Source organism: Prosopis cineraria, unplaced genomic scaffold (genome assembly GCF_029017545.1).
Source record: "Prosopis cineraria cultivar Desert tree isolate PC_DT_omini unplaced genomic scaffold, ASM2901754v1 PC10, whole genome shotgun sequence".
Classification (NCBI taxonomy): domain Eukaryota; kingdom Viridiplantae; phylum Streptophyta; class Magnoliopsida; order Fabales; family Fabaceae; genus Prosopis; species Prosopis cineraria.
This window is the reverse complement of record NW_026555341.1, coordinates 35494015-35517783: the sequence shown is the minus strand read 5'-3', so window position 1 is coordinate 35517783 and position 23769 is coordinate 35494015. Positions and strand designations below refer to the sequence as shown.

The 23769-nt window shown below is 30.1% G+C and overlaps 2 protein-coding genes across 2 annotated transcripts; both read right to left on the bottom strand.

Annotated features, from left to right (window-relative positions):
• Positions 1–16153: 16153 nt before the first annotated feature.
• On the bottom strand, positions 16154–16951 carry LOC129321742 (uncharacterized). The gene is made up of 3 exons (XM_054967636.1): positions 16943–16951; positions 16659–16800; positions 16154–16560 (listed from the first exon to the last, which is right to left on the bottom strand). The coding sequence occupies exons 2-3, from the start codon at positions 16786–16788 to the stop codon at positions 16295–16297; spliced, it is 396 nt and encodes a 131-aa protein (XP_054823611.1). The 5' UTR covers positions 16789–16800; positions 16943–16951; the 3' UTR covers positions 16154–16294.
• Positions 16952–21702: 4751 nt separating this feature from the next.
• Positions 21703–22405, bottom strand: LOC129321558 (uncharacterized). The gene has a single exon (XM_054967358.1). It carries the CDS (start codon positions 22279–22281, stop codon positions 21745–21747), a length of 537 nt encoding a protein of 178 aa, XP_054823333.1. The 5' UTR covers positions 22282–22405; the 3' UTR covers positions 21703–21744.
• Positions 22406–23769: the final 1364 nt, after the last annotated feature.

Below are 23769 nucleotides of genomic sequence, written 5' to 3'. Positions count from 1 at the left end.
ATGTAATTCACAAGAGTTACAATAGTCTGAAAGAAGCCCAAGATGCATTTAAGCAGGAAGGATTCAAAACTGTAGCCACAGACTCTCTACCGGCCAAAACCATAAACCGAAAGACGTTACTTGAACGAGTACCCCCAAGAACTCCAATCAAAGTCACTGACATTCCAACCTTTTCTGAGAGGGTGGAAATGAAGAAGGTTTCCGAACCAAAATTCAAACGCTATTGGGATTCTATTATTAATTATGGAGAATTGCAAACAACCATGAGTTTCTACCCCAAGAACTGTGGTCAAGACCTCCCAAAAGTAGTCTTCCTCGTAGGAGCAACACCCATCACAGTATCCGACTACTTCCAGCATGGATTAATTGATACTATTTACTTTAATCTAAATATGATCAGTGAATTCCTGTTACGACTCCAACAAGCACTCAAGGCATATGATAAAAACTTTGGAAAAGGCCGTGAACTCTTTTTAAGAACCTGCAGCAGTTACCTTGTGTTTAAAGATGTTTCAGTTTTAGTTTCATCGTTATGTATAGGATTTTTGGGCGTTAATGGAGCCATCAACTATCCTTGTAGAGATGAATTTCCAAAAATCGTCCCTACACCAAAACTCTTTACAAAAACACTCTCAGGCACACACAACGCCTCTCGCCAAGTAGGAGTCCCAGGAAAGAAAATGGATGTCAAAGTCGCCTACTACAGTCCAACCATTATCATCTATAGACACATCAACAGGCAAATAACTAAGGAAGAATCCAACTTTTTTGCCAAATTCGAAGAACCCTTCGAAACCATGAAAGGAATCTTGGCCCCACTTCTTCTGGAAATCAACCAAGAACTCTGCTCATTGCTGTAGCCTTTTGAAAATCACTTTTGTGATTATTGCCCGAATAGTAAAGACGCAGGAGAAGACGACATCATTTACGAAGAACCCGAGGCTACCAACACCTAAAAATGGGACCCACGCACCGAAAGCAGAAGACAGGAGCACATGGAGAAGTCAGAAAGTGGCTGTCGACACCCACTTTTTACTATTACAACAACTCTTTCCAGCTGTAGTCTTTACTTTTGCAATAATGTAAGGGTAATAGGGGAAATGTAAGAGTCCGAAGCCCTTTCTATGAGTCTATAAATAGCAAGCGAATGCCCAAGACTCGGGGAAATTGGAAAAGATTGAGAGTTGTAGCTTGGAAGCTCAGCTTAAGGTCGAGACGATTGTCTCCCTTCCCTAGCCTTGAGGTAATACTTTGGAGGGTTGTTGAGTATGGGTAGCTATACTCTGTTTAGTCTTGAGTACTCTTTATCCTTTCACTCTTTATTCCTTGTAATCTTGTTTTAATCTTGTACTCTTTATGTTCTTTGTAATCTTTTATCATTAAATAAAATTTGTGTGTTTATCATGAATTCTGCCCTTGCAATGCATTCTAAATCCTTTGATTTATATCTTGAATCATCTGAAGATATTATACCTGTTGCATACCATGAATCTGCATCATCATTCTTTACTGATATCCTTGTAGACCGATCCAAGATCCGAAACTCCAACTTTAATCTGTCTGAAACCTATAATTTCAGCATCCCAACCATGAAGAAGCTCTGTGGTATCCTTAACTGTAATAATGTCATCTTTTATGGTATTATGTATGGTGAAGAACCCATTCCTATTGAACAAACCAAAGGTAATGTAGTCATACCCGTTATTAATGTCCAAACCATCTTAGAAAGACTCCAGAAAATAGAAAAAAACTAAAGCCTCAAAGATAGCCTGGATTCATGTCTCAACCATGCAAATCATTCTCAAAAGCACTTCACCGAAGGAATAGACACCCCTATAGAACTCAAACTCAGAGATGATAGGATCCGAAACCTTTCTGAAAGCATCTTAGCCAAAGGATCTGGAAACCTTTCTGAAGGAAAGATCAAGTTTGATCTTAACATTCAAAATGGAATCTGTCTCCAAGACTGAGACCATTCCCAAAGCATAACCCTTGGTACAAACTCTGTAGAACCAACCTGATGAACCCTGGTAATCATCCATTCTCAGTCACCTACAAAATCAACTACGTCCTTACCAATAGTCACCATAGCATAACTTTCAAAAATGACAACAAGATCTGTATAGACAAACTCTTCAAACCCTTGATTCACCTAGATGAACCCAAAAGGAAAACCCTTATGCGACAACTGACACATAGTCGAATCATCCAAGACGACAGAAGAACCCTCTCATTTAGAGAACCTTTTAAGATTGAACTACCAAACTCTAGCATATCTGCCCATAGACAAGCCCCTGAGTCTTCTTCTTCCAAAAAGGAAAGGATCTCAAAAATAGCAAAAAACATAGGCGAATTCAAATCCACCCTGAAACTCATTAGATGAGCCTAGCTTATAAAATAATACTTTTGTATTGTTTAATAAGAATATGGCTGACCATCCTTACCCATCTAGCCAAGAAAGATACCTTAAAGAATTAGTTAGAAGTATACACCTAGCCTAAATCTGTGAAGACAATAACCTAGACAACATTTACCAGCTCTCTCTAAACTACCATTTGAATTGCAACTGGAAGGATCCAGTCCAAGCCTACATAGAAAACCAAAAGCGACCCAAAAGCCAAGATCCAAAAAATCGAAGCATTGTAGTCAATTGGGACACACCAACCACCGATAGTAGCCAAGAGCCTAGACAGCCAACATATCTAGGAACTTTCACCCTTTCAAAAAACGTAAAACTCATAAAAAACAAGCCTAAGCCAAAGAAGAAAAGCATCAACCAAAACTCAACTACCAAACCTTTAGGTTGAAAGCACCATCCTTTTCTGATGAATAAAATCCATCTCGAAAGAGAAAAAACCTTGAAAGAATCCGCCAGGAAATGCGAAATCTACTACCTAGCCAAACAAAATTCAAAGCCAGCCAATGTAACCCGAAATCAAAAGCTTTGGTTTTGTGACATCCCTATAATGATTGCACATTCATTTCCTTCCCCCGGTAACACAAAATATTGATAAATAGAAACAACTTCAGAAAAGATAATAGTTTTTTAATCATTGTATAAACTAGAATGTTGAAAAGTTCCCTCTTTATGACTAATTTTCAAATGGAAAACTCTTAAACTTGGTGGCTTTCTCTTCGCTATATTTCTTACATTGTTGATCGACATGTTAGAATCAAAGGCCAACGGTGCCTTGATGATACAAAGGATACTAGTTAGTTTTATTTTTCTATACATCTCTTATTATTCTAATAGCAATGACCACTGTAATCCTTGATACCTTCACTTCAAGCTGTTCGAGTAAAGCATATGTGTGCATTTCTTATATTGTTGATCAGCATTCTAAAATCAATCAAGGTTACATTTATGCAAAGCCATCGGTGGGCTGAATCAATAAAGAAAACCAATTAGTTTCATTTTTTACACATCTCTTGTTTTTCTAACCGCCAATGACCATTGTGATCCTTGACATCTCCACTGGAAGCTATTCCAATAAAGCATATGTATATATTTCTTATATTGATGATCAGTGTCCTATAATCAAATGGGGTTACATTTATGTAGAGGCCAACAAGTGGCCTAAATCAACAAAGAACACTAGTTAGTTTCATTTTTTTATTTATCTCTTGTTTGTCTAACAACCAATGACAACTATGATCCTTGATATCTCCATTAGAAGTTGTTCCATTAAAGAATATGCATATATTTTTTATATTGTAGATTGGTGTACCAAAATCAAATGAAGTTTCTTTTATGTAGAGGCCAATAATGGCTTGAATTAATAAAGGACACTAGTTAGTTTCATTTTTCTATGGATCTCTTGTTTTCCTAGTAGCCAATGACCACAATAATCCTTGATACCTTCACTAGAAACTATTCTAATAAAGCATATGTATATATTGCTTATATTATTGATCAACATCCCAGAATCAAATAGGGTTACATTTATGCAAAGGCTAACAATGGCTAGAATCAACAAAGAACACTTGTAAGGTTCATTATTTTATGCATTTCTAGTTTGTTTAACAGCCAATGACCATTGTGACCCTTGATACCTCCATTGGGAATTGTTTCAATAAAGCATATGTATATATTACTATTGTTGATCAACGTCTCAAAGTCAAATAGGGTTACATTTATGCAAAGGTAAATGGTAGCTTGAATCAATAAAGGACACTAGTTATTTTCATTTTTATGCATCTCTTGTTTTTCTAATTGCTAATGACCAATGTGATCCAAATACCTCAATTGGAAGCTGTTCCAAAAAAACATATGTATATATTTCTTATATTGTTGATCAACGTCCTAGAATCAAACAAGGTTACATTTATGCAGGGGCTAACAGTGGCTTGAATCAATAAAGGACAGTAGTTAGTTTTATTTTTATATGTATCTCTTGATTTTCTAACAGCCAAGGACCATTGTGATTCTAGATACCTTTACTGGAAGCTGTTCCAATAAATCATGTGTGTATATTTCTTAATCGATGTACCAGAATTAAATAAGTTTACATTTATGTAAAGGCCAATTGTGCCTTGAATCAACAAAGTATGCCAGTTAGTTTAATTTTCCCCGCATCTCTTGTTCTTCTAACAGCTAATAACCATTGTGATCCTTGGTTTATCTATTGGAAGCTGTTCCAGTGAAGCATTTGTATATATTTCTTATGTTATTGATTGATGTCTAGAATCAAATGGTGTTACATTTATATAGAGGCTAATGGTGCCTTGAAGAAACAAAGGACATCGGTTAGTTTTATTTTTCTCTACATCTCTCATTCTTTTAACAGTAAATGACCATTGTGATCCCTGATACCTCCAATGAACGTTGTTCTAATAAACCATATGTATATGTTTCTTATATTGTTGACAGGTTTACATTTATATAGAGGCCAATAGTGGTCTAAATTAACAAAGGACACTAGTTAGTTTCATTTTTTTATGCATATCTTGTTTTGCTAATAGCCAGTGACCATTGTGATCCCTAATACCTAATACCTTAGTTGAAAACTGTTCCTATAAAGCATATGTATATATTTCTTATGTTGTTGATTTGCATCTCTTTTTTCCTAATAGCCAATGACAACCGTGATTTCTAACCTCTACTAGAGCCTATTCTAATGAATTTTTTTAATTGTTGATCGAAGTGCTAGAATTGAATGGGGTTACATACATGCAAAGGCTAATGGCATCTTGAATCAACAAAGGATACTAGTTAGTTTCATTTTTCTATGCATATCTTTCCTTTTTTAAATAGCCAATGACCACTGTGATCTTTGATGCCTCTACTGGAAGCTATCATTAAAGTATATGTTTATATTTTATATATTGATCATTGTACTTAAATCAAAAAGCATTACATTTATGTCGAGGCCAACGATGGCTTGAATCAATAAATGGCACTAGTTAGTTGTATAGGGATTTAATTATATTTGGAAAAAAACTCAAATACTTAATGTGCTTATTTCCAATTAAATCATGATACATTGATCTTTTATAGATTATTTATTGTATAATAAATTCTTGTTATCCATTTCAATAGCATATTAAGATCCACTTGTCATGATTTCATTGGATATAAATATATTAAATATATAAGGTTAAGTATACAAGTCTTGTACTTTATATTTTTAAGTTTTGGATTATCAATTTATAAGCAGTTTGACTAGATTCTATTGGGAACTTAATTATTATTAGGGTTACTAGGTGAAGTTATAGAAACCTTGTCTCAATTGAATATTTTATATCATCTTTTGGAATTCTTTTCAAAAGCAATCTTTGTTTGTTTGGTTAGGTTCGACAAATTTCTTCATGCTATTATTATGCTACAATATGGAAAAGGTTGTGAAACAAATAAAAGAAGACTATAATTGTGCAAGACTTTTTTTTTTTTTCAAGAGAAAAGTTTAGTTTAAAGCTTAAAGTGGTATTGTCCCTGACTACATTAGGGACTTGCATGTGTCTAATCATTAAAGTCTAAAATGGGATTGACACTAATTGCAAAACATGAAACTGCACCTTATTGTAAGAGGAACTTGTGTGTATCCCATCATTGAAGCTTAAAATATGACTAGCTCTAATTGCATAAGTAAGGACTTGATGTTTCATCTTTACTATGTGGATCTATATATGCGGGCTGTGAAAAGTATAACATATAAAGTTAACGTAGGAATAACCAATAAACTTAAATAATTTTCAATTAAAATACTTCTTCCAGTCTAAAATATAAGCATTTTTCCTTTGTTAATTTTGGTTCAAAACAAAAGAAATCTAATACATGTAAAAAAATTTCATTTTACCCTTTATATTTATTAACCTAGATATTTGTGTAAATGTATTTTTTATTCATCATATATAGTGCATTGATAATTGGGACTAAATAATATACATTTTTATGAGAATAATTGGCATACATGTTTTTCCCAAAAATTGCTTCTATTTTAGAGTGGAGCGAGTGTAGTGTCTTTTACGGTTTCTCTGATTTGTTTTCTCTCCCGTTTCTAGCCCTCATTGTAGAAGTAGAAATTGTGTTTGTGGCATATTCTATATGGAGAACTTATGGAGTGATGAAGAGATTATGAGTCAACTTGAGTCAATGTGTTGTCCTCCACTCCCCATCGCCCATTTATTCATCCCTTTTTTTTTTGAGCAGCCAGTTGCTCTTCATTCTTAACATGAGAACATTACAAATACCGATAGGAGAAAAATGAGGGGTAAATAGAGGTAAAAATTAGAAATTATTGGGATAGAACAAACTAGCAATAAGTAATTAAATGACTAAATCCTAAAGTAATTTGGGTTAACCATATGTGCAAGCGTGCCATGCCATCATTGTGATAGTGTCAAATGGAAGAAATTTTTTTATTATATTTCAAAAAATAGAGGACGGATAAATAAATTTTAGGGAATAAAAAATAAAGTAAAATTAATGAAAATGACTAAAACCATATCTTATCTCAATAAAATATGTATTATAATTATAATTAAATCCTAGCTGTTTGAAGGTACATTGATTAATTCAAAGATGGCCAATTTCTTATAGGTTCCCATTGAAGCAAATGAAAGGGCGCATTATTTCAAAATTGGTTCCTTGTATAGTTTGTCTTTTGATTCTTTTATTCTTTTTTAATTTTTTGGTGTCAAATTGAATTTAATTTTGAGTAAATTAGCTGAATGACTTTAAAAAATATAATTCTCATAAATTATAAATGAGATTTTTAAATATTTTAAAATATGGCTCATTCATAAAATTTATTAGATGTGATTTTTCTTTTTCGTCGTCAGAATAAATACATTATTAAAACATAATATATCTCCTGTAACTAATTTTTAATTGACTGAATTGTACATTCACAATTGTTCTTTCACAGTAGAGGAGGGAAGTCTTATATATGTCAATACTTTTCTTCTCGCCGTCTCTGTTTTTTCCTAGTATATTACGAAATTAAAATTTGACATTGAAGACTAAACTTCATCATTAGATTCTGCATTCTACATTGCATAGTTTAAGATTCAAATTGAAAATGTCTTGTATTTTTTTTTTTGAAAGTTAAAGAGTATTATCTATCATCGAATTTTTATCATCTTCATTTATTTGGGTAATATCTTCACTGAATTAATAAATCATTTGTTCATAATCTATTATCTGTTTTCATTAATCATGAAATTTATTTGCATTACTAACAGAAAACAAATATTATTCTTTCATTGTTCATAATTTTTTATTTTATTATTTTTGGTATTTAATTTTTTGTGATAAATTAAGATGTCTAGAATTTTTTTACAAATCTAGTTTAATCTATTTTAGGCAAATGCCTATGTTATTTTTGTGTTTTTAATTTATGATAGTATATCAGTTATATACAATAATATGTCACTGTTATACTCTTGCGAATCAACATAACTAGACAATTAAACATAAATTTGTTTATTATTAATATGTAATCATATATAAATGATGTAGGATGCATATTAGTAACACGAAAATACATAATCATTTTCCAAAATGGATCAAACATAGTTTGCAAAAAATTCTGTAGCTATATTTCCTTGCCAACATGCTTTGTTCCATCAAGTGTTGTTGATGTCTCTAGCCCCATGTTTGTCTCTCACTATCGTGATTGTGGCTCATTCACACTGCTCTGCTTTCTTCCATCTTCGAGTTTGATCTACTTATTTCTACTATCATGACTATAGCTCGCATTTATCTCTTTCATTTGTTTGATTTCTTACATTTTGAGTTTGTTCTAATATTTGCAAAAAGTAGAGTGTTATAATTCTAAAAGAACAATTTTATAAATTACATATCAACTAAATATTAAAAAATTCATTTTTAAAATTTAAAAAATGATAAGCTATTTCTTTTATTTGGTCATATGGTATGGGCTATGTGTGATTTTTTTGTCGATTAATTACATAATGATCTGCATGATATTTTTGAATTATTTCTTACTCTATTTTTAATACATAGATTAAGAAATATAACTAACATGTTAAAATTATTTTTAAATTTTCTAATAGAGTATGTCATTAATTTATTTCATCCTCTCCCCTTAATTAACACTCTTATTCCATAATTAAATTTAATGAAAATGTTGTTTTAAACAATTTAAATGGCAGAGAAATCAAAACAACTATTTTTCTTCTTCATCATTTTATTCTGGCTTCCGCCAATTCATCAAAAAAAAAAAAAAAACTGTATTAGGAGTAGCAAAATGGCCAATTTCTCATAGGTTCCCATTGAAGCAAATGTTGGTTCCTTGTATAGTTTGTCTTTTGATCCTTTTATTCTTTTTTAATTTTTTGGGTCATGTTGACTTTAAATTTTTTGTCGATTAATTACATAAGTATTAGTGTCACTAAGCATTTTTTTTTTATTAGCTAGCTAGTGTTGGTCCAATATGTAAAAGTGAGACAGTTAAAAAAAAGTCACTAGCACTTATCATTAAAAAAAAATCAGTAGCACTAAATTCTTCCTTTTCACTAATGCTCTTATTAATAATTATATTGTGGAGAAAGATTATATAAGAAAAAGCATTAAAATTAAAATAATTAAGACAGATTGACCTTTTTTTTTTCTAATTAACAAGGGAAACAAGACAAAAGGTAAGATGGATTGATTTTAATTGGAAGGTAACATTAGAAAGTAGTCATACTTTTTTTTATCATTTTAATGATATTAACTAATACTCTATCTGGATTACAATATAAGTTATAGTTAATTAATTTACAATTTATGAATAATATTAGTTAAAATTTTAAATTCGTAAAAATGTTCGCATCTTTTCATTTATACCCTTATTGAATATCTTATATAAAAGCCTTGATAATAGTAATTAAAATTTTAATGTATGATTTTTTTTAAAGAATAACAAAAGAAGTAGAGGTATAGCTAAAAAAAGAAATATAAAAGTTATCAAATATTTTATATTTTGGACCAAATAATGTTAAAAAATGTTTTATATTATAATTCAAAGAGAGTATTAACTAATTTTAACTACTTTTATTAATTCTCATAAAATTAGTAAAAAGTAAGTTATGTATTATGGATCGAGCATATCATTTTTTTTTGTTATTATCCACATACATCTTCCTATTAAAAATAATCTTATTGAAGATACCATCAAATACTAAATATAAGCATATTTTTCATCTAAAATTTAAACCTTAATTTATTGTGTTGTGATAAAATAATTCCTTTTATATTAGATTCAATTTTCATTCATTATATTGAGTATATCATTGTCAACAGTTACACAAAATAATGATTGAGAAAGAACAAAGGCAGTGAGATCCCTCTCTTTTGATGAAGAATTTCTCACCATTAATAATGACTCATCATTATAAATAAATGAAGGATAAGATTTGGGATGGACTTCTTAGTGATGAGAGTGCATGGCTTGATGACACTTGTAAGTGATGTACCCCCTTATCAGATTCGGAACGAATCCCGTACGAGCAAAAGGGATTTATATTTTTATTTTATTATAGATAAAATCTGAAACCTTAAACTCATTAAATTAAATGTATAATTTTTTTCAATTTTAAAAAAACGTAATATAAATATTACTGTTAATAAAATTAATTTTAATAATTAATTGATTAAAAATGACAAAAAAATTAAAAAGATTCAAAAATTACAAACAAAGATCCAATAAATACAGAAAATAACCAAATTTTTTTTATTAATCCTTGTTCTAATTTTTGATCTGATTTTCTTTTATTTTTTAATTAATAATTAAAGTTAATTTTTATTAATGATGGGGGCTACTATCAAGTTAGATTGTATTATTTTTAAAAGTTAAAAGGGAACATTGTACATTTAATAAGTTTAGGATTTTAAATATTTTTAAATATATAGTTTAAGAGCCTATTTACTCTTTTACTCTTAAATATTCATAACTAAAAAAGCTGAATAAAAATGAAGAAAACAGGCTTATAGAAGAAGAAGACATGAGCAGACTATACACTATTTGTCATATTATTATCATCATTTAATCATACCTGTCCTTTTATTATTACCAAATAGATAGATAGATATAGGTCATCACACATACACTATCTAGCTATTTATAAATTGTAAATCATTTCAAATTTCGTATAATGTTAAAAAGTGTGTCTAATTTTATCAACATATAAATCTTTAGAAGATTATAAAATTTTGATGCTCTAAATCTACAGTGATGGCATATATGATAAACTAAAAGAAAGTATTATAATATGGATTAATTTTGCTCCTTTGGTGGCTTGAATCATCATGACATGTTTTTTCCCCAAAAATAGCAGATCAACAAATAGAAATTTTGATGCCATAGTCGACAAATTTGTTGCCAGGTAGGCATGTAGTTGGCAGTATGGATTTCTGCCTAAAAAGTAATCCTGAGCCACAAATCGTGTGTGTATCTATGTATGTTGTACTCATTCCACTTGAAAGCTGCCGATGAATCAATTCATGACATCTCATTTTTCATATTTACTTTTTTTATTATAAAAGTACTTTCACATAGCTATGTGCATGATTGAACCAAATTTAAATATAGTCGGGTCTAATTAAAAGTGGTTATTTCTCTCATTTTCTGTTCATTAGTATTATGGTAAAAGCATATTAGATAGTGGGGGAAAAAAGCTTTCTTAATTAGGCGCACATTTATTTAAGATTAAAAATAAGTAATTTTTAGATAGTTTAGAGATTTTATAAAAAAAATTTATTTTGTAGAGATAAAAAAACACAAAATAATTTTTTTTAAAAAAATAAGTTATTCTTTCATGAAATAATCTAAAACAAACTGGCTCATAATAAAACTCATGAAATATATTTTTTAAAAAAATAAATGATTTTTTCATGAAAATAACTAAAACAAATGGGCCCTAGATCTGAGACAAGTAATAATAACTGCTGAAATTTGAAATTACTCTAGCTTCTTGGTAAGATTTATTTATAAATACTCACTTTTCACGTAAAAAAACCTCAAGAGAAAATCCCTACTACTTTTCATAAAGAAAATGCATAAGATCAGGAAACTACATCCAAAACATGAGGTGAAGTGGGTGTTAAGTAAATTTTCAAACTAATTAAAACTTTTCTCAAGATTTAATTGAAACATATGGTGCAACAAGAAATTTATCAAATAAGTTTGCAATAATTTCAAATACTTTTGTGGCAAAGATCTTGAAAAGCTTTTACAAGATATCCTTAAACTCTTGAAAACTAAAATAAATATTGAAGATAAAATCAGTTTGTCAAAATATTGTCCATGAAGTAAAGTAAATGATAGTTTATAAACAAAGAACCAAGAGAGTGTGCAAGAATGTAATAATGAGCTGAATATAAGGAGTATGGATACATATTCTGGAGAAAGAATTTATCCAAGTTTAGTCCAATCACTTACCTATGTTCAGTTCTCAAAATACTTTTGAAATTTCCTTTCTAAGAACACAAATTTCAATAGATGCTTGCTGCTATAGTACAAATCATAAATTTGATTTAACTACTTGTAAATCACTACAAGTTTCTCACTATACCGATGAGTATCTTACACAAGAGAACAACCTCACTTGTCTACAAGGAAGTCTCTTTCTTACTCTTTTCACCTTCATCGAGAAAACTTTTCTTTGTATAAAGATAAGGGAACAATTTCCTTAATTCACGATGAAGGTGTTTTCCTAAAGATTTTTCTCTCAAAGAGATAATAAGAATAGTTTGGGCATGCTTTAAAAAACTCTCAAGAGAGTAGTTAATACATGTAAAGCCTATAAACTGATGAGAGTAAGTTTCACATAGAAATGAATGCAATTAGGTAAGAATTCAATGATATGGGATTCAATACATGTTCAATCACTACCCACTCACTTAAATGATGTCTTATTTATAGTTTAGATTAAAAGAGATGTTAGAAATACTCAGGATAAGTGAAATGGCTGTTGAAGATGTCTAAAAGTAAAGTTTACAAGAAAAAGCATTTATTCTACGAAGTGCATTAAATGCTTGTTAGAATATCATTCACGCATCGATGAGTAAGGGAACATTTGTGGATTAACTTAAGGCTTAATGATCTGGTTCACTTTAGTTTAGTTCAAGTGTGATTATGATTCAAGTATGTTTTAGAGTTCAGAAACTCCTAACTTCTACTGTGAGATCATACACGTGTGGGTAGAACTGAATTAAGCATGGATTGGAATGTGCTCACTATGATTCAAATCACGATTGAGTCACTTTTGAATTAATCTTGAATTATATTGTTAAGGCTTAAGATTCTCTAGATCAGGCTTAAAAGAAACTAGGTGTAAGAACTCATTTAAGTACGGATCATTAGGGTGTCACGCGCGGATTAAGGAACATTTCAAGCTTGTATAAGGATAATTTAAGCATGAATAAAATACTAACTCAAACAAAAATTAGTTAATAGAAGCAAGTATAAGTTTAATGACTTATTCAAGTATGATCTCAATCTAGAGTCAACCATGATGTAGACAAGACTTGCCTTTACAAATGGCTTAAGCACAAGTAAGACCAGTCTAGGACACACGTGGATTGACCTACAATGTTGAGCAATGCTTCTAAAGTCTAATTCAAGTGATTTTTAGTTCTAACTCAAGCTTGAATTGGATGCATTAAATCTTATAGTGCACAAGGAAGGTTGATTCACACATGTGCTCATGATAGAACAAGCATGGATAAGACATTTTAGCATAGACGCATTTTAAATGTTTGACAATGAATATCTATGATATTATGAGCTTAAGACAATTTAATAGATGCATTCTTACCATTCATTTAATGATTTTACTTTCAATAGTTTTCACAATATATTCTAAGAGAATAAATAAAAGGTTATTAAACCTATAAAGTCAAAGTCTTCTCTTTTTCTTCATGCTTTTGGAGGTTTTATCACTTAATCATTATAAATCTTGATCTGTATAAGTAACAATTAAACCCCTATTTCTTCGTTTTGTATTATGAAAACATATCATTCAACAAAATATTGATCAGATAATAACAAAATTAATTAAATATAATAGAAAATGATGTAAAGTTAAATGGTTTTTTTGGCCTAATGAGATTGGTTCTCACCTGTACTCTACCACCTTATTGTGAGTATAGGTGCATGTCACTTTTACTTGCGAGAGTTATCAACATTCTTCCACTTACTGGGTTTTCTCCATTATTTCACTGTATATACAATATGGTGGCTAGGACATGGGTTTGGACAATTTTTGCATAAGATCTTGACATTAATTTTCTATTCTTACAAATTTTAAGTTAAAGGGCTTTGGATAAATCATATATAAACTTTAATTTTTAATTAATGTTATTTTTGAAACTTATTATTAATTAATCGAAATTTAGAAAAGTTATTACTTTGCATTTTAAAAGAGTTTTCAGTTTTATTTTAAGTAATTTATTGGTAATAATTTTCACAAAAGCTAGTAATGAGTATTTGAAAACCTTACAATAAATATGTTAAAAATTGATAACAACTTCAATTAATAATTAGTCTCTAAAAATAGGTATAGTTTTTAATATCTTTCAAATTAGTCGTCACCCTGTTCCAGTTATAAACTACGATTAGGCATATAGTGAGCGGAGAGAAAAATATGACTTTACCACAAATCAATTCCTACAATTATGATCTTTGTACATCAAGATTTAAATATTAAAAATTCTAAGTAAGAAATTATTGCATGGACTAGGAGCAACAAGTTTGAATAGTATTTAATAAAAACATTTCATGTCAAATTCATTTAATTTTATATGTTACCACTCATTTATATCACATAAAGACAATAAATTAAATAAGCATTCTACTACGAAAAAAAAGTCATTAAAAATAACAGTACATATGATTTTATTTAATTAACTTATTGTGCAATTTGATTGAATAGAGCATGGAGTGCTCTTGATCCACGCAAGAATTTTTCTTAATATCATACTCCCATTATACGAACTAGAGAGAGAGAGACATGGTCTGTACTGTGTAGAAAAGCCAAATTAAAGTTGTGGAGAAAAAGAAATAAATAAGTAATAACGTGATCATCTCGTGTAGTGCACACTAAAATATTGCACATAATACTGGGTAAATGGAAATTTTGGTATTTTTTATTTTTCTAAATATATTTTTTAAATGGTCTATAAAATACTAGAGACCATGAGCTGTACCCATGCATGCATTTCCTATGATGATGATTTGAGTGTAGAATGAAATTAAATTTATTTTTTCTATCTTCAAATGATTTTAAAGCTATGCAGTTCCACACTAAGATCTCAATTTTTTTTAAAAAAAGTAAATAAAACAAAATGATTTCCCAAAAGCCTCTGTAGTCCTAAAAGTGATTATATATTTTCGTATAGTTGGAGAGAAATAAAGCGAAAAAGAGGATTTATGTGATATATATATATATATATATATCAGAACAAAAGATTCATTAAGAATAAATAACTTTTACCTTCTAGAAAATCTCTTTTACTCAAATTAAGAAATCTCTTCGAATTCAATCTATAAATATTTGCCCATATATATTGTAAACATTGAACCATCACAACGAATTATGATAGTATTTGGTTCAATGACATTGGACATGTGCAATGGTAATCAATATTGCATTACCATTATGAAAGTATTTAGCTTTTTAATAGGCTCATGGTAATGACTATTACACATCATTACTAAAATGATGGCAATACTTATTCATATCCCTTCCTATGAATCTTCATTGCACTCCATTACCATCTCTCCATTTCAAACTGATATTAAGATCGCTTTACATCCCATTACATTGCATTGCATTTTTCCAAAGGAGAGAGAGATTGAACCAAACGGGCTTAAGTTTTAAAGCTAATCTCTTTAGTCTTAGGACTGAATCCTCCTATGTCATTGATATTGGTAATGGTAATTATCTACATTTATATTGTATGGAGACGGGAGACAAGTTTGAAGCAAAGAAATGCATATCAAATAGCCCAGCTCATCCCCCTCCCTAATATAAAGCTTGAGTTCTTTAGAACTTAAATTTAAATCAAACATTGACTTAATCAAAGCAAGTAGCCATAGCCAAGTTCAAAATATCATCCATATATACTTTTGGTCATTTAAAATTTTGAACGAAAAAACTAAGTGTATAACACATATCATAGTGGTTTGGATTTCTTAAATATTATTTTAAAGTTTGATTTGTAAAGGTGTGTATGGCAAGCATTACTTTGAAAAGAATAACTCCTTAAATGACACAAATTTTTGGAGTGATTAATTGTATAGCAGTAAGCTCTGAAAATACCTTAGAAAGCCAAAAAAATTGAATGAAAAAAAAAAGAGAGATCAATTAGATTATCCTTATATGAAATGTTTTTTAAGGATTTAAATCCAAGAAGTTGAGAATCCTCTATTTTTTTAAGAAAGAGAGAATATTTTTATGTTTTATTAAAATAATAAAATGAGAGAAAATACTAAAAAAACTTCACATAAATTCAGTAATCTTAACTTTAAAAAATTTAAATCTATTTTCTTAACCCTCAGCAAATTTTAAGGTCTTTTTTTTCGGATGAAAAAAATTAATCAAATGGAATAAGTTTTCTTCATGTAAGAGAAATCAAATATGATAATATGCCTCCTTTCAAAACGGAGAATTCATTGGATATATATCAACCCAAACTCCAAAGGATTCTACTTTTGTTTTTCCCCCTCCTTATAAGCAATGAGACTCCACAGGCTTCTGAGAATTTACAATATCAAGATGATTCTCCTTCAAATCCAAACAAAACAAACATACAAGGTTTGGTACTAAACTTACAAATTATTAATTTTTACACATGATGAGAAATTAGGAAAGACACAAGGAAGATGCAAAGAGAACCACTGAGAAACACAAGTCCAATTGCACCACAAGCCAAACCCATCGTCTCTGCAATTTCTGATATCACAGCTTCTCTCTTGTGCATATTATGGTGATCATCATAACTTTGCTTATAATTCCACCCTCTTGTACTCATCGCCATCTCTTTCTTCTTCACGTGCCTCATTCTCTCTCTCAAAACCCTCATGTTTGCATCAACAATATTTCCAGACTCACCTGCAAAAAGATCAGAAAGTTATATAGACAGAAAACAGAAATAAATCAAGTACTGATGGAGATCTGATTTGTTGGAGATTAGCAGTTGTTATATTTACCATTATCTCTGAGCTTCTGGGCTCTCATTTTGGGGTAGTGGAAAAGATTGTGCCTGCAAAAAGCTTGGCTTAAGCTACAGAATGGTGAGAGAGAGCAAGCCATGAGCAGTATGGCTGGACTCTTGCTCATAACGATTCCTGTCTATACATTTATACAATCACACGCTTGCCTTGAAATATGAAAAGTTGTTAATTATGTAAAAGATATTAATAAGTACATCAAATCAATTTGAAGAACATGAACATCGCAAAGTTTGAAATTAAATTATAATTTTTAAACGTACCAGATCAGTTTTGACGATGCCTAGCTAACTTCAATAACAAGAGATAACCTATATATATTTTGTGTTTGTGATTTTTATGATTCATCACTTAATATATTCATTTCACTAATGTTGTTCACTTGAGAATCGGAGTAAAAGTCACCTAAATATAAATGTGTATTATTACAACAATCTGCATATAAAATAGTTCAAATAAAACTTAAGAATATATTGCTTGTGATAAGGAATAATAAACTCTGATAATTATATATTCCATTAAAACTAACAGTGTAGTTTATTTATTTTCATAGATCCAAAAATTTTTTTGGGGTATAAATGTATAGAACCAAAGATAATTAAACACAAATCTTTTTTCAGATATTGCATTTCGATTTGATTTTTCCACTAGAATAAAAAATAGGAAAAGTGGCAATAAAGAAGTATTAATTTATGAGTGAAATCTCAGCTAATGATGTCACATCACTTGATTAACAAATATAATATGAAACAAAGAAATGAAAAGAGCCCACATGAACCTATGATTGTTATGCCTTTGATTAAGGAATTTAATAAGAAAAGGTACCCAGGTGTACTCTTAATCTTCAATACACATGGCATCAGTGCTTACTTTATTTAAGGATTGAGATTCAGTCACAAAATCGAAAGAGTGAGAGACACATAGATGGGAGAACACATACATACATACATACATTAAAAATTTACTCCATCCATTAAAAAATATAAAACATATTTAATTAAATCTTATCTTTCAATAAAGTAGTTTCTTATTCTCAAATTAATTATATTTTTTTTATATTTATCTTATTTGATAGACTATTTCATCTTAAAATAAATATAAATTAGTTTATTCATTAAGGGCACTTTAACAAAAAGGTATTGATTATATTTTGAAAAATTAAAAATGTCTTATATTTTTTAACATCAAACTCTTCAAAACATGCCTATATTTTTGAATGGAGGGAGTATATTTTAAGAATTTTAAGATATTTTTAAAATATAATTCCATCAAATTAATAACAACAGTTAATTAAAGTGGTCTGGCACTTATTTGTCTTAAGTAAAATATTTTAGCCTATAATTTCATATAAGAATACATTTTAGTTAAAGAATTGAATTTCCAGAAAACTATAGTTTCATCGTATATATGAAATCTTGGCCAAAAAAATCGTATATATGAAATCCTTGCGATAGTATTACTGTGTGGAAAAAGGATAACATGAATGAAAAGTATGGACAATTTTTGTTCGGTTGATATATTAGACGTTACAGAAACTAATAAATAAACACACTACATGATAATTTAATTAATTAATCACCAAACACCATGATTTGAATAACAAAAAATATCAATATATTATATATAAAGGTGTTTACTATAAATCATAAAAAATATGACTTATTTTGAAATATAATAAAATACGAAAATTCTATGTGTCAGTATGCGCGCGTCGCATTCGTAAATGCATATATGTGTGCAAACTGCAAACATACAAGTGTGTATGTGTAGATCTTAATCATTAAGCCAATGCCTTTTGATGGACTATGTGTCATAGGAAAAAAGAATTGGAAATTACCATTAAACAATGGTTTTGAGGTATAATACGTTAACACGTAGCTCTTTAATGGCAGTCCACGTCATTTATAATGTTACTTTTTTTTTTTCAGGATTTGAATCTAGAAAGTAACTTAAATTCACTCATTTAATAAATATTTTAATTATAAACATTGAATTTTGTCAACATTAGAAAATCATGAAAATATATTTTTTCTAAAATTTCAAAACAACTCTCAAGATCAAAATACAGTTCACGAGTTCATGTATGTTGTCCCCTTCAAAATTTTAAAATTAATGCCTTTTTGAGTATTATATGTTAGAATTGCTTACAATCATCGAATGAAATTGATAGTTGTTACCATGCTATATACAACACTTATTGAATAAATAGATTATTTGTGCAGGTAATTAGATTCGAATCCGTTCTTTCATGCTCAAAACAGTGACCTCCCAGAACTTTTGAAAAATATAGGGTGGGTTTAATAATTTTAAAGAATAAAATAGAAACGGGTTGACATTTTTCTTTGAATGAAAAAATCTATAAAATGTTTTTGAATTTGTTACATTTTCTAAATTAATGAAATCTAAATTATGTATTGTACCTTTCTCTTTAGAATACTTTTTATTTTTTTTCTCAATAATAGCCCGAACAAGGTACTGATAGAAGCTTTTTATTTTCAATATACAATTTCACCATCAATCTTAAAAAAAGTGTAAAAATATACTTCCTCTATTAAAAAATATAAAATACTTTTTAAGAAGTTGGACGTTAAAAAATATAAGATATTTTTAATTTTTTAATATGTAATCATTATTTTTTTTAAAAGTGCCTTATTGAATAAATTATTTTATTTTTATTTTAGACTAAAACACTTTATTAAATAAAGATAAATATAAAAAGATAAGATTAGTTAAAAATAAGTAACTATTTTATTAAAACATAAAATTTAATTAAAAATATTTTATATTTTTTAACGAAGGGAGGGAGTAATGCTTATCTTAAAAAAGAGGCTAAATGTACGTTTATTTAAGGGATGTGGTTATGGTTGTGTTCTCCAATCATGAATTTGACGAGGGAGGTCATAATTAATACTTTTTTTTTAAAAAAAAGAAAGATAAACACACTAGTCAACCAGTCAACTCACAATGCTTTCATTAACTTTTTGAGTAAATTACGTTGACATTGTCCAAATTATGTTGAGAAATTACATACGATATATATATATATATATATGTATCAGAAAGATTATTATTTATTCATTACAAAATTATATTCTCTTTTCCAAAGTTTTACTGAAATTTCACAAATTTTCATCATTTATTTTCAAAGCTCCCTCACAAATTAAATTTTCAAAAAATAAAGAATCAACTAGAAAAATATCTTATAAATCTTACCTGAATCACAAAGACTATTTTTTAATTTTAAAGAATATTTGTGTATTATTTAAAAATAAAAAATTGCCTATATTTAATAAAATTTAGAGAAATTTTATGTAATATTTTCTTAGTTTTAGATGACAATGTGTAAATCTAAATAGAAGAAACAGACTTAAATAAAAAAATTTATATGCTTTCAATAAAATTTAATTGAGATAAATTTAAGAGAAAATTTGCTCAATGGCTTCAAAAAATACAACTTTCATAAATTATGGAAGAATTTTTTGAATATTTTGAAATATGGTCCATTCAAAAATAAATTCAATGTGTTTTTACTCCTTTGTCCTCAAATCCGTTAGGTTATTTTTAATAACTAATGTTATTTTTATCTGATTTTATTTGATTTTATTTCTTCATCCAGACGGTTATTTTCACCATCTTCATCAGGGATCGCAGAACATATCTTATTGTATAATGCTTGCCTCTCTTGTTTATCTTCTCCCCAGACATTGTGATCATATTGAACAGAAAACTGCATTATCGAATAGAAATTGTCTTGTATTCATTTTTCCAGAGGTTGAAGAGAATCATTCATAATCGAATTTCCATCATCTTCATATATTTAAGTAATATATCCATTGAATCAATAAATTATCTATTCCTAATCTATTTTTTGTTGTCATTGATCATGCAATTTGCTTGAATTTCGAATACAAAACATATTATTTTCTCACTGTTCATATTTTTTATTTCGGGTATTTGATTTCTATGATCAGCTAAGACGTCTGTAATTTTTTTTGAACCTAGTTTGATCTGATTTAGGTGAAGGAGTATGGCGTTTTCGTGTTTTAATTAACGTTAGTATATCATTGATATACTATAGTATCTCATTGATGGCATTTTCGTATTTCTAATTAACATTAGTATATCATTAATATACTATAGTATCTCATTGATAAGTAATATCAGTAATAACTTACCAACACTATGTCATCTTGTAGATATGGGGATGCTCAATGTCATAATTTCTTATGATGGAAAATAAGATTTGAACAATCGTTACTTCGATATAGGGTAGGGTGTTTTCAGCTCTGAATAACAGAGAAATCAAGAGGTCTAAGCATCTAATATACAACCCCACATCAAGGATTCTGCGAAAATACCTGATGAAGTAGGATGATTTTTCCTCTTTGGCGCCATTGACAGAATATCTACAAAATCCTCGCTTGAACTTTGGCTTGAATAACACAGTGTTACCGGACTTCCTCACCCTGAAACTGTAGCAGTAATTGTTCCTTAGCTTGGCAGCATTTTTGATTTTTGGCACTGAATTTATAACAGCAAGTCTGCCTCGCTTCACCTTGCCTCGCATTTGTGTGTTTTCCCATATGAATGCAGAGCTTCAGTTTGCCTCACCTAGCATTTGTGTGGTGTCCTTGCTAAATCTTTGACTTCGTTTGTCCACCGGCGGCAGCTATTTCGTTGCATGCTATCAATTTCTTCGCCCACAGTCCAAACGCATAGCACTACCTCCAGGTCTTCGTGTTGTACAAGCGAAATGCCATCTCCAGGTCTCCAAGTTTTTCGTTTGAGAAAGGCAATTAGGGTATTGTAGTCTTTAAGGGTTATTTCGTCTTTTGGTCCTGAGGAAAATTAGTAGATCGGCCATTCTCTTAATTTAGAAAATGGTGAGCTATTAGTTTTATTTAGCTACATAATATTGGCTATATATGCTAAAGCCCCTAAATTTAATTTACTCTTTCTTTTGACAAATAAGAAAACAAAAATTCAAACCTATAAGCTGGCTAACTTCATTAGAATTCTTTATCATTATTACACCAAATCTATCTGTTGTAGCGAAACAATTGGTTCATCTAGAACAAAATGGTTCTTCCCTTATAGTTTCCAACATTGGCTTCCTTGACCTACAACACTTCATCCTATACTGAAACCCTAAGTCAACTCCGTCCAAGCTCAACCTTGGAACAGTCTTCTCCACCACCACGAGTTCTTGCTGCGACTGATTTTCACCGCCACAGTGGACCCAGGCCCTCGCCGCACCGCCGCCAGTCAACCGCTTAACCCTCAGGCTCTCGGCTACAAAGATCACTGCCATGTCAGCAGCGGTGACAACGGTGTTGGCTCTTCTCATATGGAAGAAGACGTAGACGTTGCCAAGCTCCAAGTCGTCATCAGCAGCAAGAGGAGAAAACCTATGCGCGATTTGCAGAGAACGAGAATTGGCCAAGAAATGATTGGGACACTCAAGCATGAGCTCTGCTACACTCACAGGTTCTTTAAACAGCTTCACTTCACCTGTGGGGAAGATGACTCTCGCAGCCTTTGCGATGTTCTTCGTCATCAAAGGAGGCACGAAAATGAAAGTGCAGGAGATGTAATTGCCCATTATAATAATCTGATCGGAAAATATACCAGGAGAAAAAAAATCAGGGTTTTTGAGAAATATCTGTCAGTAGTAAACTTGCTCTTTGCTTTGTCGGAGGTGATGATGAAGGGAAAAGAATGGAATGTTTTTTTACTCGAATCTGGAACTGCTGGATCTGCATGTGAAGGTCTATATATGTACACAAACGCACACAAATGGAGAGTGAGTGCATTAGACTCGAACAACACGCTGGTGTGATCAACATGGGTTGACTCCAACGTGGAATGCGAAAAGTTGTGTTGAAAGTTGAATATCGGACCGTACGTTGAATTTTCTATTGATACTGGGAATATGGGACCAGAAATGATTAGGACCACAAGCTGATTGGTTTGGACCTCATGCTTGAAGCTTCGTCGTAAACTGGCAAAGTTGAAAATTCTTCTAAACACGCTTGGAGAAGGCCAGGCCCCACCATCAATTTTGAGTCGGACCCACACATCCCCTATAACAATTAATATTATGGTTCATTTTTTCCCCGGTTCTGACCTGGTTTAAAATTATACATATATTAAAAAAAAAATTCCATCGAGTCTTTATTATAAAAGTTGAAGGGTGCAAATATATGTTAGCATATACTTATAACAAGATCCTCCTATTGATAGTGGGATCTAATCCTATAATTTTATAAATTATAGATCAAATCATTATCGGATTAGTTTTTGTTATGAAATATAAAAAAATCATTAATTCAAAAGGGGCGAGTTGGCAAAGTGGCACAAGATTTAGCCCTAAAACATATTTTATCTGTAATGTTGGGGGTTAAAATTTGGGAGAAAATCTTTAAGGACCAAGCCACTAGTGAGAACTCTAATCCAAATTTGTATAATGGCTGATTCCTAATAGTAACTCCATAGTCAGATTACTGTATGCAAAGGGGGAAAAAAACAGAGTTCATCAAATTCAAATATCTTAAAAGTGGATGTGATTTATTACATATTAAATTTTCTCTGAATAGGTCATGTTTAGAGTGATTTCATAACCATGCGCTACATTAAAAGTTGTGCATGCATACCAAGTTGACCGAACCGGTCTAGCTAGCTAGCTCGCGGAAGTTAAATGCAGACCGAGCCTTGTGTTGAAGTGAGACTTACTTTTTGGGTGGAGGAAGCAGTGAAGAAATTATATCTCGAAGAATATTATGAAAGAATATATGTTTTTCTTTTTCTTTTAAGAAAATAGTATTTTAATTTATCGATCTTGTATTATATTCCTACTGACAATCAGCACATATTTTGTGTGTCAAATACCATGCAATTATTATAGTTATAACCAATGTTTTCAGAACCGGATTGAACATTAAACCGAAAAAGTCAGCAGTTTACGGTTTGCATGGTTCAACCGGTTGGACCAATGGTCCAACTGGTGACGTAATAATTAAATTAAAAAAAATTATATATGTATATAATAATTTAAATATAAGAAATACATATGAAATTGCTATTTAACTTA